The 18,733-nt window shown below is 46.1% G+C and overlaps 1 protein-coding gene across 1 annotated transcript in view; it reads right to left on the bottom strand.

Annotated features, from left to right (window-relative positions):
- The window catches only part of RPS6KA1 (ribosomal protein S6 kinase A1), a 225,784-nt gene extending 209,851 nt beyond the window's left edge, over positions 1 to 15,933 (bottom strand). The window contains exon 1 of the mRNA XM_089686229.1: positions 15,820 to 15,933. Coding sequence (XP_089542355.1) covers positions 15,820 to 15,885 — 66 coding nt within the window. The 5' untranslated portion in view covers positions 15,886 to 15,933. The remainder of the gene's footprint in view (positions 1 to 15,819) is intronic.
- Positions 15,934 to 18,733: the final 2,800 nt, after the last annotated feature.

Raw genomic sequence — 18,733 nt, 5'->3', positions numbered from 1 at the left:
TTTTACAGAGCTACTCCCCACAAGAATAAAGTTAGGGATGTATATAATCCATAAATAGTGTAAACATACGTATTGTTTCACACACATTCCAAGAAGTTTATACATATCTTTAATAAAAAGAAATATAAGCGAGCGCATATAATGAGATCTTATAGTTAGTGTTATACCTAGTAGTCATTATTACTGTAGGGTATAGGTAATAATTTATATATTCATAAATTCACATAAAAAGAATGGATAAAAGCAATTTCTAAAGAAAATATGTAAAATTATGTAAATAAATCACGGATAAATGAAATAGCTGCTAGCACTTAAGCTATCGGTAACTGTCCCAATGTAAACGTATATCATAAATGTGCAGCGCTGCACGTTTATGAAATATCTTTATGTGCATCAATCATAAATGCACACAACCAAAATGCTGAAATATATTTTTCTATTGCAAAACATTAGTTCTATACACTTACAGCTCAACTCCAGATATGATCCTAATTGTATAGTTACATTGGTCCAGCTTGACACAATGTAAATATAAATCTCATCGAAGAGGGATCACTGTGGAAGCTGACAATCACCGTAGTAGTTTGTGCTACTACAGTGAACATAGTGATCTTCTGAATCCTGTGCATATTGGCAGCCTCACTATATCTTGCCACAGTGGGTTGCTCACTTAACACTGCCACCATTTGCAGAATTCCTTAATTTTTTTTCTCAATAAATACAAGGACTTCTCTGAATGGACGAAGTGGAGAAGTGGGACAGTAATATGCAGATCACGCCTGGAGTTCAGTGTTGTTACACTTTATTTTATATGATATACAATTTATAATTAAATTATATACATATTTTTAGATAATGGGTGAGGAAGCATGATCTACACATTACAGCAGTATTTAGCCCAAAACCAAAACTGTAATATAATGCCGCTTATCAATCCTTAGATGTAATGGCTGCATTATTTTTTGTACGCTTTTTTCCTCTGTTTTCACCTGGTGATCTGGCCAGTGCAACATCCCCTGTATTAGAGTGCCCCCACTCTAGATGAATGAGCACAGGGGGCACCTTGAGCAGTCTGGGGGAGGGGAGTGTTAGGCTACATTCACACCTATGGGTCCACTCCCCTCCCCTTCTTGTCCTGACCCGGAAGTGATGTGACATCACTTCCGGGTCCCCGTTGACAGATTCCCAGCCGCCGAGAAAGAATGTAATGCAGTGTGATGTGACACATTCGCTCCCCTCCCCTTTTTGTCCTAACCCGGACCTTCTTGTCCCCTATGTGATAAAAAAAAAAAAAAAAGTTAAGTAAAAAAAATGTTTTCTTATTTTTAAAAAATGTAAGTTACACCCAAGCATATAACCCCACCCCCCAGGATTTTTCAAGGCACCCCCACAAATGTATGCACGCACAAATTTAAAAGCACGCGCTGGGACGCCCACACATGAAATCGATGATTGCGATACACGTTACATATCGCCGCTCACGCCAGAATGAGAGCAATATTTCTAGCACCAGACGTCCTCCGTAATGCAAAACTGATGACCTATAAGAGGCTTTAAAAGCATCACCTATAGAATATATAGGGTACTAAAGTTTGTTGCCGTTTCACAAGCACATGCAAATTTAAGGTTTGACATGTTGGATATCTATTTATTCGATGCAACCTCGTCTTTTATATTGTACAAAAAACTTGGATCATTTATTGCTTTTTGTGCCCTAAAATTAACAAATATTTTTACTGAAATTGTGTGATAATATCGTGTGACACAAAAAATTGGAACTACCGCTATTTTATTCTCTAGGGTCTCTGATTTCAGAAAATATATCATGTTTTGGAGTTTTGTGTAATCGTCAGGCCTTAAATGATTGTTTAAATGTGTGCAAAAATGGCTCTGGCAGCAAAAGGGATAAAGGATAAGCCTGACACTCCCCTTTCCTGACAAGCAGCCAATCGGTGCTCATTACACTGCAAGGTCTCTCCCCTCCCTGCTAGTATGAGGAGATAAACAGCACAATGTTAAAAATAAGGGCCATAAAGCCCCTTTTGTTTTTAAAAGCCCCAGACATTCCATAAAGCACCTGATTTAAATAAGGTCTTGGTTAAAAAAAAAATTTTATCAGGACAAGTAGATTGTCATGAGGGACAAGTAGATTGGGATATCAATTCAGCCCCTGGAAAAGTAATTTTTTTTTTAAATTTCCACACCCCTGCATAGCCCTATTTGTTTTTAGACAGACTTGCATGCTGAAATGGTTGGAGATTGTTAAGATCCCAGTCACACCGGGTGTGACTTGGCATGCGATTTGCCATGCCATGGGACTTGCAAGTCGCATGGAAATTCGCACCCTATTGTCCGCAATTACAGCGGTCATATCGGTGCAATTCCGACTTGGTGCACTACTTTAGGTGCAACTTGCACAGACATCTGTTTTGCAAGCCGCTGATGTGTTGCAAGTTGCACCTTAACACCCCGGTCACATCGGGTGCAATTTGGCATGCGATTTGGAAGCCATGCAACTTGCAAATCATATGCCATGTCGCACCCTATTGTCCGCTATTAGAGCGGTCATATCGGCTTGGTCGGAGCCGCACCGATTTCTAAAGTAGTGCATGTACTACTACTGTTGCGATTTGCATAGACATCGGTTTCAGATGTCTTGCAAATTGCTACTGAAATTGGCATGTCACCCGATTTTGAAATCGGGTAACTTCACTGTAAGTGGCATGATTCCAAAATCGGCTTTGATGTGACCGGAATACCATCCTACTTTGAAACTGTGCAACTTAATTGGAAGTCGCACGATTTTAAAGTCAGATCAGTGTGACTGGGGTGTAAGTGAAAAAAATAGAGTGCAGTTTTTTGTTACTGCAAAATATCTTGTCACAAAGAAATCAAAGTCAGCAATACATTGGCTGAAGCATTAAAACAGAAGTCCAGCCTGAACAAGCTTAAATCTGCTCCTACAATCACATTCTAAACCCTATTCAATCTACCCTGTGAATGTAAGATTTGTATACTTATCCTGAGAGTGCTCTGGTCCAGTCACATGATCAGTTGTGAGCGGTGGCTTCCGTGTAGAGAAGGGACAGCCGACAACACATGCCCATAGCAAAACTATGGGTGACATCAGCGCCCAGGCCCTCCAGCTGTTGTTGGTGATCTCTCCTCTTCACTGAAGCTGGCCATAGGGGAGGTCATGTGACCAGACCAGATTGCCCTCAGAATAGGTACGTACTGACATCTTCCTTTCACTGGGTAGAAAGAATAGCATTTAGAAAAGGAGTGGCAACAGATATAAGCATAGTTAGGAATAGGTTGGACTTCCACTTGAAGCTGGGTAAACACTAGATTTTCTAACGAAAATTTTCTGAAGATTCTTCGTTCATTCGTTGACTGGACTGTCTTTGAAATTTTGTTTGCTTTTAACACTTGATTTTGGAAAAAATTTAATTTCCCACAAGAAAACCACATTCACCGTTAGAAAAACATTCAAGTGTGCCATCCTGCACCTTCAAATTTTCTCATCAATATGTTCGAACACAAAATGTTGATTTCACTTCACTAATGATTAGAAAATCGAACTAAAACAAAAATTCTCGTCTGAAAATATATTAGTGTATACAGTGGTGTATTCAGGTTTTGCGCTGCCGTAGGCAACACAGAAATCCCCCCCCCCCAAAGCCCCCGCAGAGAGAGCCTGACATTGACCAAGAACACCCCTGCCTCCCACCCGAGAGAGCCTTCCACTACCACTGCCCCCCCCCCATACACCAGCCACCATCTCCCCCATGGTGAGAGAGAGAAAGACACTCACCTTCACAGTTCCAGACATCCCTGGGAACGAGAGGCGGGCTGTGCATACACCGTCATCAAACCTGCAGCCTCTCTTGGAACCAACCAGGTCCCCATACCGAGTGTGTCCCTTCTTCCATCCATTCTTCCGAGGGGCAGTGCTGCCCCCCCCTGGGAAATGCCGCCCTAGGCAAATGCCTTGTGGTAAATACACCTGAGTGTATACCCAACTTTACTGTACAAAATGGCTTTATAACCAAAGCTTACAAAACTGAAAATATCCTACAACAATTGAAAGTGTATGCCCAGCCATTTTTTTTTTAATGGCACAGGAGAGGACGTGAATCAGTTTTTGCGTCATTACAGTAATTTCCCCTTAATTACTGTCCCAGGAGCAATGGTTTAATTCTCCATGCACACTGGCTTAAAAAAAAAAAAACCCCTGCTCTTAGAGGAGTTTAGCATTTTTCCTGTAGGAACAACTAATGTTTTCCTATGTGTCCATGAACATTAGGTCGTTTAGACGCATATTTTTAGCTCAGCGTTTAGAGGCAGAAAAAAAAACAAACCTTCCATTTTGCGTTTTTGAAAATAGTATGAAAGCTTAACACTCCTAAACACTTGTACAAAAAAACGCTCAAAATGAGCATTTTTTTCTGTCAAGGGCTCTAGTGTTTTTCAGCCAGTGTGCATGGACCCTTAACAGACAGAAAGTGGAGGGAAATTTTCAACACGGACAGCTGACAGGGGTTCCAGCCTTCTATTAAAGAGAGTATTTTTCCCTGTTGGATATTTATCTACACTTCCTGTCGGTGAAATGGTGTCACTGGGACACTAATGGGCATATTCATAAATCAGTCAATGTGACTTTCTCCAAACATTCCCTGGTGGTGAATAAATCATGGTCATGTAAAACAAACATCACAGGAAGATTCACCAGCAGCAAATGTTTACTGAATGTCAGATTCACTGCTTTATAAGCATAGCCCTAAATGAAGTGGAATCTCTACAAGGGAGAATACCTGTAAAAACCTGACTGGGGTTGTAATCCTTCCCCATTCTATCAAATACTAAAGAAAAGCTTCGGCTGGACATGTGCCACATATGTTTAGATTCTTATACAATTCTATAAAACCTTTGGTACAAGTCGAAGGCAACATTTCTGTTGGGTAGAAGAATCCTATTTGTCAAGTTCAGGCAAATCCAGACACATCTGTCTTTTGCATTTGCCAACAATAGTAGTAAATCTTAAGGAATTAGGAAAATTATTGGATTTACCAGTTCAGAGTGCTGAATGTTTATGGATAGCTGCTTTAGCAAAGGTAACATGCTCAACAATGTAACATCACTGCACAAAATCAGCAAATATTACAAACACAAGGGTGAATGTGCATTGTAAAACTGGCAAATAATTTGTTGACGCTTGTGCCCTCCTCCAGGACTTTTCCATCAAGATCAATAATACAACCATCACTCCCTTCCCTCACGCCTGGGTACTAGATGTAGAGCTGAGACATCTAATTGACATAATCAATAATGAAATTAGTGGTCAACCAGCTCAGTGCAGCACAAGCTCAGTACACCGTCCATACATGTCAATAAGTGCCTGAGAACTTATGTGTGAGGAGCAATGCATACACCGTCCAAAAAGTGGTTCAATCCAGAAAGGTTTTCTTTTCTGCTCTTTCGAATATTCCCCATCACTGTGGTAGAAAACAAATGTCGATTTGACTCCCACTAACGATTTGAAAATTGAACGAACGTTCTTAAAATGAAAATTTTCAATCCGAAAAATTAATTTGTGTATGGCCATCATAAGTGACAGCAGGCACAGGTAGCTTGTATCAAAAGCTACCTACCTATGACATGAGAGTCTATCATGCATAATATACTACAATCCTGTCTGAAAATCCACATAACAGCATTTTAGAGTTTTTAAAAAAAAATTCTTTAACCAATTGGCGACCGCAACGTACTGCGGGCAAAGTGCCGTACCTGTATATTGCTGTCTACTTTCAGGTGTACAATCACAGCCCAGAGCTCTGTGTTTGTAAACAACACAGAGCTCTGTACAGAGGGAGCGATCTGTCAGTTTCAAATCCCTGTAAACCAGAGATCTACTAGTAAAAGCAAGTTGGGTAGCAGGGTGCGTCTGTGGACAATGCTGTGGAAGTATGGCAGCTGATGATGGATGGTGTGTAGGGAAACCAGTACTGAGCAGCACTTCTAATGAGTGGAGACAAACTCTGTGCAGAAGAAGGAGAAACAGGAAGGCGCTTCTAAGTGCAGTATTCCAGGTCAACTTTAATAAAAAGCGGTTAAAAACACTTACAATGTGGTAGTACAAAAGCCTGTTTTGTAATACCACATTGTAAGTGTTTTTAACTGCTTTTTATTAAAGTTGACCTGGAATACTGCACTTAGAAGAGCCTTCTTTTTTCACCTTCTACTAGTAAAAGCATCACACTTTACACATACAGTCAGGTCCATAAATATTGGGACATCGACACAATTCTAACATTTTTGGCTCTATACACCACCACAATGGATTTGAAATGAAACGAACAAGATGTGCTTGAACTGCAGACTGTCAGCTTTAATTTGAGGGCATTTACATCCAAATCAGGTGAACGGTGTAGGAATTACAACAGTTTGCATATGTGCCTCCCACTTGTTAAGGGACCAAAAGTAATGGGACAATTGGCTTCTCAGCTGTTCCATGGCCAGGTGTGTGTTATTCCTCATTATCCCAATTACAATGAGCAGATAAAAGGTCCAGAGTTCATTTCAAGTGTGCTATTTGCATTTGGAATCTGTTGCTGTCAACTCTCAAGATGAGATCCAAAGAGCTGTCACTATCAGTGAAGCAAGCCATCATTAGGCTGAAAAAACAAAATAAACCCATCAGAGAGATAGCAAAAACATTAGGCGTGGCCAAAACAACTGTTTGGAACATTCTTAAAAAGAAGGAACGCACCAGTGAGCTCAGCAACACCAAAAGACCCGAAAGACCACGGAAAACAACTGTGGTGGATGACCGAAGAATTCTTTCCCTGGTGAAGAAAGCACCCTTCACAACAGTTGGCCAGATCAAGAACACTCTCCAGGAGGTAGGTGTATGTGTGTCAAAGTCAACAATCAAGAGAAGACTTCACCAGAGTGAATACAGAAGGTTCACCACAAGATGTAAACCATTGGTGAGCCTCAAAAACAGGAAGGCCAGATTAGAGTTTGCCAAACGACATCTAAAAAAGCCTTCACAGTTCTGGAACAACAATCTATGGACAGATGAGACCAAGATCAACTTGTACCAAAGTGATGGGAAGAGAAGAGTATGGAGAAGGAAAGGAACAGCTCATGATCCTAAGCATACCACCTCATCAGTGAAGCATGGTGGTGGTAGTGTCATGGCGTGGGCATGTATGGCTGCCAATGGAACTGGTTCTCTTGTATTTATTGATGATGTGACTGCTGACAAAAGCAGCAGGATGAATTCTGAAGTGTTTCTGGCAATATTATCTGCTCATATTCAGCCAAATGCTTCACAACTCATTGGACGTCGCTTCACAGTGCAGATGGACAATGACCCAAAGCATACTGCAAAAGCAACCAAAGAGTTTAAGGGAAAGAAGTGGAATGTTATGCAATGGCCAAGTCAATCACCTGACCTGAATCCGATTGAGCATGCATTTCACTTGCTGAAGACAAAACTGAAGGGAAAATGCCCCAAGAACAAGCAGGAACTGAAGACAGTTGCAGTCGACGCCTGGCAGAGCATCACCAGGGATGAAACCCAGCGTCTGGTGATGTCTATGCGTTCCAGACTTCAGGCTGTAATTGACTGCAAAGGATTTGCAACCAAGTATTAAAAAGTGAAAGTTTGATTTATGATTATTATTCTGTCCCATTACTTTTGGTCCCTTAACAAGTGGGAGGCACATATGCAAACTGTTGTAATTCCTACACCGTTCACCTGATTTGGATGTAAATACCCTCAAATTAAAGCTGACAGTCTGCAGTTAAAGCACATCTTGTTTGTTTCATTTCAAATCCATTGTGGTGGTGTATAGAGCCAAAAATGTTAGAATTGTGTCGATGTCCCAATATTTATGGACCGGACTGTAGTCAGGCACACATTTAACCCCTTGATCACCCTAGATATTAACTCCTTCCCAACCAGTAACATTAGTAAGATTTACTAAAACTGGAGCACTCAACCTGGTACAGCTTGCAGTTGTGCATAGTAGACAGCTGCCTACTGTCGGGTTTCAAGAGCAAGCGTGTGCACCCTCCACCTGGCACCCGCTGAGATTGTATACAGCCTGTCAGCAAATCCCAGCCAATGATTTACGGACAGGACCTGCTGATCGGCTACGTATGATCACTGTACAGAGCTTTGTGTTGCTTACCAGGGAACAGAGAAATCTAGTAGTCAGCACACAGTACACACTACACATAGTTAGGCACATATTTAACCCCTTGTTCACCCTAAATGTTAACACCTTCCCAGCAAGTGTCGTTAGTACATTAGTACAGCGACAGTGCCATTGTATTAATGCCACTAGTGATGTTAGTGGCAGTTGGCCAGTTCCCCCCAGTGTCAGTTACTATCAGATTGTCCGCAACACCAGTTATAAGTCACTGATTGCCGCCATTAGTACTATAAAAAGAATAAATAAAAAATCCAGTATATATACACCATAGTGTGTATGTGCTATAACTTTCATGCAAACCAATTGATACACACTTATTGGAATTTTTTTCCTATCAAAAACATGTAGCAGAATACATTTTGGCCAAAATTTATGAAGAAATATATATTTTTTAAATTTATTGGATAAGTTTTATAGCAGAATATTAAAAAAATATATTTTTCAAAATGTTCACCTGTTTTCTGTTTATATTGCAAAAAAAACCCAGTTGCGACCAAATATCACCAAAAGAAAGAAAAAAAAAATTATATAAATTTCTATTGGGTACAGCTTTGCATAACTAAGCAATTAGCAATTCAAGTAGCGCAGTGCTGAATAGTGAAAAATGGCCTTGTCATAAAGCTTTCCGGAGTGGTTAAATCAAAATTTTGATCTCTGAGTCTGATATGTACCAGATTCAACCTCTAATAGTGTATGTATATAAAACACACACACAATTGTCAAAAGTATTGAGCCGCTTGCCTTTACACACGATTAAAAGTTTGTTCCCTAACCATTTAGTTGGTGATTTATATTTACCACGGCATATAGATATTCAAGAATAAATTGTCTTTTTTTTTAACTTTATATATTAACTAAATTATACACCAAACTTTGAGGTTTACATCCGATTAATCAAAACAATAATCGGCCAACTAATCAATTATGAAAATATTCGTTAGTTACAGCCCTAACTAGGTGTAATCCTAGACCCTGACCTGTCCTTTCAGCCACAAAACCAATTGCTTTCAAACGCTTGTAAACTTCACTTCCATAATATCTCTAAAACTTGCCTCATTTTAACTACCAAGCTACTCATTCACTTCCTTGTGATCTCTTGCCTTGACTATTGCAACTCCCTTCTCGTAGGCCTACCTCTCCACAGGTTATGCAGGACTGCGTGGAAAAAGCATGCTTTCCAGAACCAAAAACATGCTGCTGTTAATTAATGGCACCCCCATAAATCGGAAAATGCAGAGCATTTTCCTGTGTTGGGAAATGCATAGCACTAAGCAGGTCCCCTGCAATTTTAAAAATGGTACAGGGACGGTTTCCCTGCATTTCAGCAGGCACAGTAGAACATCTGAAAGAACATGCAGACACCATGCACATTGTTTACCTGGTAGGGATCCAGCCAGGACCAAATTGCTGCAATACCAAAATAATGCCAGACAATTTAACTTTTTGCCACTTTTACGAGTGATTGCATTCATTCTCAAGACTATTAGTGCAACTGAGATTAAACTGGTCACAACTCGCAATCTGTTTATAGAATCTCCTTAAGGGCTCGTTGGCTGTTTTACCAACGCTTGCCCCTATAGCGTTTGGCAAGCGTTGGTCCGGCGTTTGCGGAACGTTTTTTAACGCTCGGCAAATGCTCCGCAAACGCCGCACGCGCGGTTTAGTGGCGGTTGCTATGCGTTCACCAAGCGTTAATAACGCCCCACAAACGCCTATAATACAGTTTGAGTGGTGTTACCGCTCCGCAAATGCCCCGCAACCGCTTCGCAACAGCACCGCAAACGCCGGCCGGGCGTTTGCGGAGCGGCACCATAGACGAGAATAGGAGGCTTCAAAGCCTCCTGACTCGACCAGAGGCGTCCGTTTTGCCGCGACGCAAACGCTCCCGTTAGAACAGCACCATGTGCTGTAATGTGCAGAATTGGCAGAGGCGTTTGGGAAGCGGTAAAAACGCTTCCCAAACGCCTCTCTGCCGCCTGCACACAAGGCTAGTGTGAACGTAGCCCAAGGGTCACCATATATTACAATCTGACTGTAAACTACCTGTAATATCAATTTTCCTTTAAAGGAACGTTCCACTGAATCTCCTCCTCTGGCAGGTATCCACTTCCACTACGATCACGTAGGCCAGTGGTCTCCAAACTGCAAACCTTTGCCTGCATTTATCCGGCCCTTTTGACCTAATTCCTCCTACTGGCACCAACAATGGGGCACTATTCCTTCCCCTGACACCACCAATAGGGGCACTATTCCTCCCACTGACACCACCAATAGGGGCACTATTCCTCCCCGGCAGCACCAATAAGGGCACTATACCTCTCCCTGACATCACCAATAGGGGCACTATTCCTCCCCCTGATACCACCAACAGGGGAACTATTCCTCCCCCTGATACCACCAACAGGGGAACTATTCCTCCCCCTGATACCACCAACAGGGGAACTATTCCTCCCCCTGATACCACCAACAGGGGAACTATTCCTCCCCCTGACACCAACAGGGGCACTATTCCTCCCCGACACCACCAACAGGGGAAATATTCCTCCCCCTGATACCAGCAACAGGGGAACTATTCCTCCCCCAGACACCAACAGGGGCACTATTCCTCCCCGACACCACCAACAGGGGAAATATTCCTCCCCCTGATACCACCAACAGGGGAAATATTCCTCCCCCTGATACCACCAACAGGGGAACTATTCCTCCCCCGACACCACCAACAGGGGCACTATTCCTCCCCGACACCACCAACAGGGGCACTATTCCTCCCCGACACCACCAACAGGGGCACTATTCCTCCCCGACACCACCAACAGGGGCACTATTCCTCCCCGACACCACCAACAGGGGCACTATTCCTCCCCCTGACACCACCAACAGGGGCACTATTCCTCCCCCTGATACCACCAACAGGGGCACTATTCCTCCCCCTGACACCACCAACAGGGGCACTATTCCTCCCCCTGACACCACCAACAGGGGCACTATTCCTCCCCCTGACACCACCAACAGGGGCACTATTCCTCCCCCTGACACCACCAACAGGGGCACTATTCCTCCCACTGACACCAACAGGGGCACTATTCCTCCCACTGACACCAACAGGGGCACTATTCCTCCCACTGACACCACCAACAGGGGCACTATTCCTCCCACTGACACCACCAACAGGGGCACTATTCCTCCCACTGACACCACCAATAGGGGCACTATTCCTCCCACTGACACCACCAATAGGGGCATAATTCCTACTACTAATAATGGGGCATTATTTTTCCCATTGACACCAATGATGGAGCATGGTTTACTCCTACTGATACCAGGACATTTTCTACACCACTAGCCACTGTCTGCCCCCCAAAATCTGAAGGACAGTAAGCTGGTTCCTTTTTTAGAAAGTTTGAAGACCCCTGGCCTAGTGGATCCCAGCAGAAGGTCCCCGCAACCTCCCAGAACACATCACGTGGGTCCTTTTCACCACAGGGAGTCACAGACTGCTTTCCACATTAAACCCTCCTATCTTTTTCAGCCAATGAAGCTGCCATCTTCACCATTGTTTGATCTGCAACTACCATGGAGCTGCAAATGCGATCAGTTATGACACCAGCCATTTGATGGTTTGACAGTTTGGTAGATTGGTTGAGAGCACAAGCAAATGTGAGTTAGCATTCCCAGAATGCTAACCGCCACCGGGAATGTAACAGTTTTGTGAAGCCATTAAATCAATGGGTTTCTCTTTGCTTTAAACATGGCACCACCAGGGACCCAAAATAACCGGCCTTGATGAGGATAGCGCTGGATCCTTGGATTAGTAAGTGTCTTTGCATTAAAAGTCAACAGCTACAGTATTTGTAGCTGCTGACAATTTTTTCCAGGGTGAAGATCCTCCTTAATCGATCCAATCAATTTGTATCCAACCAAGCAGGACCTAGCACTGCATAGCTGTTTGTAGTTCTAAAGGAGATTGTACGTTTAGATTGTAACATGTATGGTGAGCGTTAGATTTACCAACAGCCATGTAGTGTGAGGGCCTACCTAACCGGATCTAACTTAGCAAGCTGCACATAGGTTCTCACACTACATATGGTTGTTGGTAGATCTAAATTAGATTGTCACACAAGTGACCAGGTTAATAATGCATAGATAAGCCATACGTTTGCTCCCCTGAACCTTTTCAAGGAAATATTATGACAACAAAATGTGCTTCTATTACAACTTATATTGGGAAGCAATATTTTGCTTGTAATCATCTGTAAAGTTTTTACTCAGGCATATTGTATCAGTTTTAAATTAATTCTGGCAGCTGATGCAAACCAGGCATAGAGAATGTATGCCCTTAAAACCCAACTCTGTCATGATAATCAAAAAAAAAAAAAAGAGTCTCCCTGCAGTTTAATAATAATAATAACTAGGGGCTGGAGAAAGAGGCCCCTTACCTTACCCTTCAGTCTGGCAGGCTTTGGTGCTCTCCTCTGCTCCAGGCTGATGGCAGTCCCTCAGTTTCATGTCCAATGTAGGAATATTAATCCTGCATTGTGTAAGAAGTAAGCATACAACCATGGCTGGAAGTGTCTTACAGAAGAGACTATGGGGACTGAACACAGATGGAAGGAGCTTGCTGGAGTGAGGATTAAGGTAAATAATACACTATATTCCTCTACCCCTGAGCAAAAAAAAAAAAAAAAAAAGCATTTACCTCTTGCAGTATGGAGGAGGGGCACTCAAGGTTTTAATTTTTTATTGTGACCGAAGATAGGGTTTTAAGGCAGGTCGCCTTTGATTGCATAAGAATGATACTGCATTATACAGAATGCCCCCCTTATACTGGTGGTCAGAATGCCCCCCCAGTTTCACAATAATGGGCTGCCAGGCAGGGGCGGACTGACAACTCATGGGGCCCCCGGGCAATAGGGGATCATGGGGCCCCTGTGTCCTTGCCCAAACTAAAAAAAAGCCTATAAAAAAGTACCAGGGGCATCTCATGGGGCCCCCTACTGACCAGGGGACACCGCGATCACATGCCCAAGGGGGGCGCGGGGGACACCGCGATCACATGCCCAAGGGGGGCGCGGGGGACACCGCGATCACATGCCCAAGGGGGGCGCGGGGGACACCGCGATCACATGCCCAAGGGGGGCGCGGGGGACACCGCGATCACATGCCCAAGGGGGGCGCGGGGGACACCGCGATCACATGCCCAAGGGGGGCGCGGGGGACACCGCGATCACATGCCCAAGGGGGGCGCGGGGGACACCGCGATCACATGCCCAAGGGGGGCGCGGGGGACACCGCGATCACATGCCCAAGGGGGGCGCGGGGGACACCGCGATCACATGCCCAAGGGGGGGGGGGGAGGAAACCATTTTCGCCGGCACACGGGGGGGGGGGGGAAATACTATGATCACCAGCACGGGGGGGACAACACACTATAATCGCCGGCGCGGGGGGGGGGGGTGGGACACACTATAATCGCCAGCGCGGGGGGAGACACACTATAATTGCCAGCGCGGGGAGGGGGGGGGGGCACAAAGACTATGATCGCCAGCGTGGGGGGAACGACACACACACACTATGATCGCCAGCGAACAGGGGGGACGACACACACACACACTATGATCGCCAGCGCGGGGGGGCGACACACTTTGATCGCTGGGCACGCTACGATCGCCAGCGCGCGGGGGGGGGGGCACGCTACGATCGCCAGCGCGCGCGGGGGGGGGGGGGCACGCTACGATCGCCAGCGCGCGCGGGGGGGGGGGGGGGGCACGCTACGATCGCCAGCGCGCGCGCGGGGGGGGGGGGGGCACGCTACGATCGCCAGCGCAAAGGGAGGGGGGCACGCTACGATCGCCAGCGCAAAGGGAGGGGGGCACGCTACGATCGCCAGCGCAAAGGGAGGGGGGCACGCTACGATCGCCAGCGCAAAGGGAGGGGGGCACGCTACGATCGCCAGCGCAAAGGGAGGGGGGCACGCTACGATCGCCAGCGCAAAGGGAGGGGGCACGCTACGATCGCCAGCGCAAAGGGAGGGGGGCACGCTACGATCGCCAGCGCAAAGGGAGGGGGGCACGCTACGATCGCCAGCGCAAAGGGAGGGGGGCACGCTACGATCGCCAGCGCAAAGGGAGGGGGGCACGCTACGATCGCCAGCGCAAAGGGAGGGGGGACGCTACGATCGCCAGCGCAAAGGGAGGGGGGGCGCTACGATCGCCTGCGCAAAGGGAGGGGGGGCGCTACGATCGCCTGCGCAAAGGGAGGGGGTGGCGCTACGATCGCCTGCGCAAAGGGAGGGGGTGGCGCTACGATCGCCTGCGCAAAGGGAGGGGGGGCGCTACGATCGCCTGCGCAAAGGGAGGGGGGGCGCTACGATCGCCTGCGCAAAGGGAGGGGGGGCGCTACGATCGCCTGCGCAAAGGGAGGGGGGGCGCTACGATCGCCTGCGCAAAGGGAGGGGGGGCGCTACGATCGCCTGCGCAAAGGGAGGGGGGCGCTACGATCGCCTGCGCAAAGGGATGGGGGACGCTACGATCGCCAGCGCAAAGGGAGGGGGGACGCTACGATCGCCAGCGCAAAGGGAGGGGGGGACGCTACGATCGCCAGCGCAAAGGGAGGGGGGACACACTACCATCTCCAGCGCAAAGGGAGGGGGGACGCTACCATCGCCAGCGCAAAGGGAGAGGGGGCGCTACGATCGCCAGCGCAAAGGGAGAGGGGGCGCTACGATCGCCTGCGCAAAGGGAGGGGGGGACGCTACCATCGCCAGCGCAAAGGGAGGGGGGGACGCTACCATCGCCAGCGCAAAGGGAGGGGGGACGCTACCATCGCCAGCGCAAAGGGAGGGGGGACGCTACCATCGCCAGCGCAAAGGGAGGGGGGACGCTACCATCGCCTGCGCAAAGGGAGGGGGGGCGCTACGATCGCCTGCGCAAAGGGAGGGGGGGGCGCTACGATCGCTAGTGTAAGTGGGGAATATTCGGACCCCCAGTGTAAGGGGGGAATTTTGATTGCCTGCTACCAATGTCAGGGCCATCATTGCACCTGACCCCTGAGGAATGGATTTTAGCACAGGTTCCCCCAGCCCTGAATATGCCTGTGAGGGTCCCCTTGGATAAGAAGGTGTCTGTGTAGTGAAGCTACCGATACATTCCATACGCCGTACAGCAGCACAAGCACCGAGACAAGTAGTAGAAGCAGCACCTGTTGCTGAGCTCCTCCGCGCTCATGCCCGTGTACTCCATGTCCAGGTGACTGCACTGTACACAGGTACGGTACACGGAGATACGGTACACACAGGTACGGTACACGGAGATACGGTACACACAGGTACGGTACACGGAGCCTGCCCCTCTCACTGCCCTCCGCCCATCCGTCCCCTCTCATTTCACTGATAACCTTGAGGAGCGGAGAGCCCTGACAGGAACAATCCATGCTGAGCTCTCCTGCCTGACATACCCGGAGCTGGTCACAGAGGAGCTCACCCATGGTGTACCCGTGATGTGTACAGGGATGCAGCCGAGTGACAGGAGGTGAGCACACACCGCTCCGACTACATGAAGTTCCGGACAGTGCCTCCCGCTCACAGCACTGCTCTTACCTCCGTGTCCTCGGGCACCAATTCCACAGTAGTGGGCCACAAATCAGCCAATTGTGCGAGCGGCATGTTGTACGGACCCAGCGGTAGCGTTCTCCCTCTCACAGCACTCCAGAGCCACTGTGACCGTACGACTCCGCCCCTCCCTCACTGCTAACGCGGCACGTGCCGCCCTCCCTGCAGCCGATTGGCCACCCGCGAGAATTTTGCAGTCTATTGGTGCCGGTTATGGGAGGGGCGTGTCCTAACGGTAAGCCCCCCCCCCCAACCCCTCAGGTAAATCTTCCTTTCTTGACTTGGCGGTGTGTGAGGGGAAGCAAAGAAGACTTATGTAGTCGCCATCTGGTGGCGAGATGTTTATTTGACTCAAGAAGACCTGGGTGTATGAGAGGATGTACAGAGAACAGTGTGATAACAAATCGGGGAATTTCCAAAATACAAATTCAGGGGGAGGTAAAAAAAAAGTGTCTGAGACAAACTCTGAATCGTGCCTCAGCTGCCAATCAGCATTGAAATGATCTTTTTTTGATGAACTGTAAAAAAAATAAATTACCGCCCAAACGTACTTCACTCTGTCAATCTGCATCGACTGTTTTGAATCCTTATGCTGCTAGCATTAGTAAATGGATAGGAAAGTAGATCATATTTACTTGTTTTAACCACTTTATTACCGCGCCAGGAGCGGACTGACAACTCATGGGGCCCCCGGGCAATAGGGGATCATGGGGCCCCTGTGTCCTTGCCCAAACTCAAAAAAGCCTATGAAAAAGGTACCAGGGGCATCTCATGGGGCCCCCTACTGACCCCAGGCCCTCGGGCAGTGCCCGAGTTTTCAAATGGTCAGTCCGTCCCTGTACCGCGCTATCACTGAATGACGGCTACAGCACGGTCATCCGGTTCTGGGAGGGGGTCATATGACGTGTTCCTGGAATTCGCCCCCCCACCTGGTGACCGCCTGTGATCGCTGTGTCCTTTGGACACAGCTGATAACTTGACATGGTCATGTCATGGCCAATCACAGCGGCTTTTTACCACGTGATCAGCTGTGTCCAATCATGGCTGACCACTATGTAAGTACACACTTGCCGGTTATCAGCAGTACTTTCCTCACATTGTCTCAGCGTGAGGAAAGTACTGCCGGCAAGTGTCAAAGCAGACATCTGCACTGATAATCAACTGAAAATAGTGAGTGTGGTGACAAGGAGTGCTGTCATCCCTTATAGAACCACATATGTAAAAACCTTTTTCACTGGGTTTTTATGGCAGATAACAAAGCGGATAGGACCATTAGGTTTATAAAAGTTTAGAGCCATATTTTATTTAACCACTTCCCGTCTGGCCGTTGTATATAAACGGTGGCAGTGCAGGGTTGGGTGGCCGTTTATAAATGGCCTCCCCGCACTCTGCTTGTGCACACTCTCTGGGAGCACGCAGCACCGCGATCCGGTGTCCGCTGTGTCCTCCGGACACAGTGGAACACCGATCATCGGACGGGACCTCTGTACAAGGTTCCGATCATGTGATCACTGATTGGCCAATCAGTGATCACATGCAGAGTAGTAAGCAAGATGTCACTTCTGACATCATTGCTTACTACATGTGAAATCTGTGAATGATCACAGAGGTCACATGGTTCAAGGCTATTCACAACAGCCTTGTACCATGTGACAAGCTGTGACCAATCACAGCTTACTCAGTAGTTCACAATGGCTGCAAGAATGCAGCTAGATAGAAGGAGAAATTATTGTTTTACAGCCTTTATGGGTGTAAAAGCAATCAGTGTAAAAAAAAAAAAAATCTTCATCACCATGGTGACACTGTACTGCTAGGGTGACAGTAAGTAAAAAAATAATAATAAATAATATAAAAAAAATTAAAAACAAAATGTTTAAAAATTATAATTAAAACTAATTTGGGTTATTTTTTTTTTACTAAAAATATAACGGAATACATTTTGGCCAAGATTTATGATGAAATACTATTTATTTGCAAAATTTTATAAGAAAAACACTTTTTTTCAAAAATTTTGGACTTTTTAATTTACATAGCAAAAAAAATAAAAATCCCAGTGGTGAATAAATACCACCAAAATAAAGCTTTATCCGTCTCAAAAAAATGCAAAAAAATTCATATGGGTACAGTGTTGCATGACTGCGCAATTGTCATTCAAATTGTGATAGCGCTGAAAGCTGAAAATTTACCTGGGCAGGAATGGGGTATAAGTGCCCGGACTGGAAGTGGTTAACACAGAATGTTTAAAACTTCCATAGATATACAGGATATATAAGTATAATTACATTGCTGTATTCATACGTTTCAAATTCCATTCACAAATATGTAAAGGTCACTGACATAACCCAGCATTGAAACAAAGATAGGAGGACCGCCACTGTTATAAAACTGAAAAACATAGGTTTAGCCACTGTATCCCAAATCCTCCCAGATCGGTGTGTAGGAAGGGAAGACGCGCCGCCCTTGTTGCCTCCAAGAGTGGCCCCCTTAATGGCACCACCAGGGGGATTGGCAAGATATTTCAAAATTCCAACTAGTCTCTTAAAATATTAATGATAATAATAGAGGACATAAGTAACTAACATCATGGTGCAAAAAATGCTAACCAATATTACCCCCATTAAAACAAAAATGTGGTTACATAGCAGGGAAAGTACAGATTATCCTCCACATATTAAAACACAAATTGTCACTACAAACTGATATGTAGGAGCTTCTTTGATGTTTTTAGATCTACAGAAAGATCATATATATTAAGTATATAAATGGTGAGTATATATATATATATATATCTATATCAGTGAGTAGGAGTCAAAATATATGGAAGGACATACCAGATGCAAGGAGGGGCTGAGGAGACCTGTCCAGTGCCTGCATGTGCACAATATGGGCAGTAAAGATGGCG

The sequence above is a fragment of the Staurois parvus genome, unplaced genomic scaffold (assembly GCF_062004578.1).
Source record: "Staurois parvus isolate SC_StPar_1 unplaced genomic scaffold, SC_StPar_1.0 ptg000394l, whole genome shotgun sequence".
NCBI lineage: Eukaryota > Metazoa > Chordata > Amphibia > Anura > Ranidae > Staurois > Staurois parvus.
Note: the sequence above shows the minus strand (reverse complement) of the source record. Positions and strands in the feature narration are given on the sequence as shown.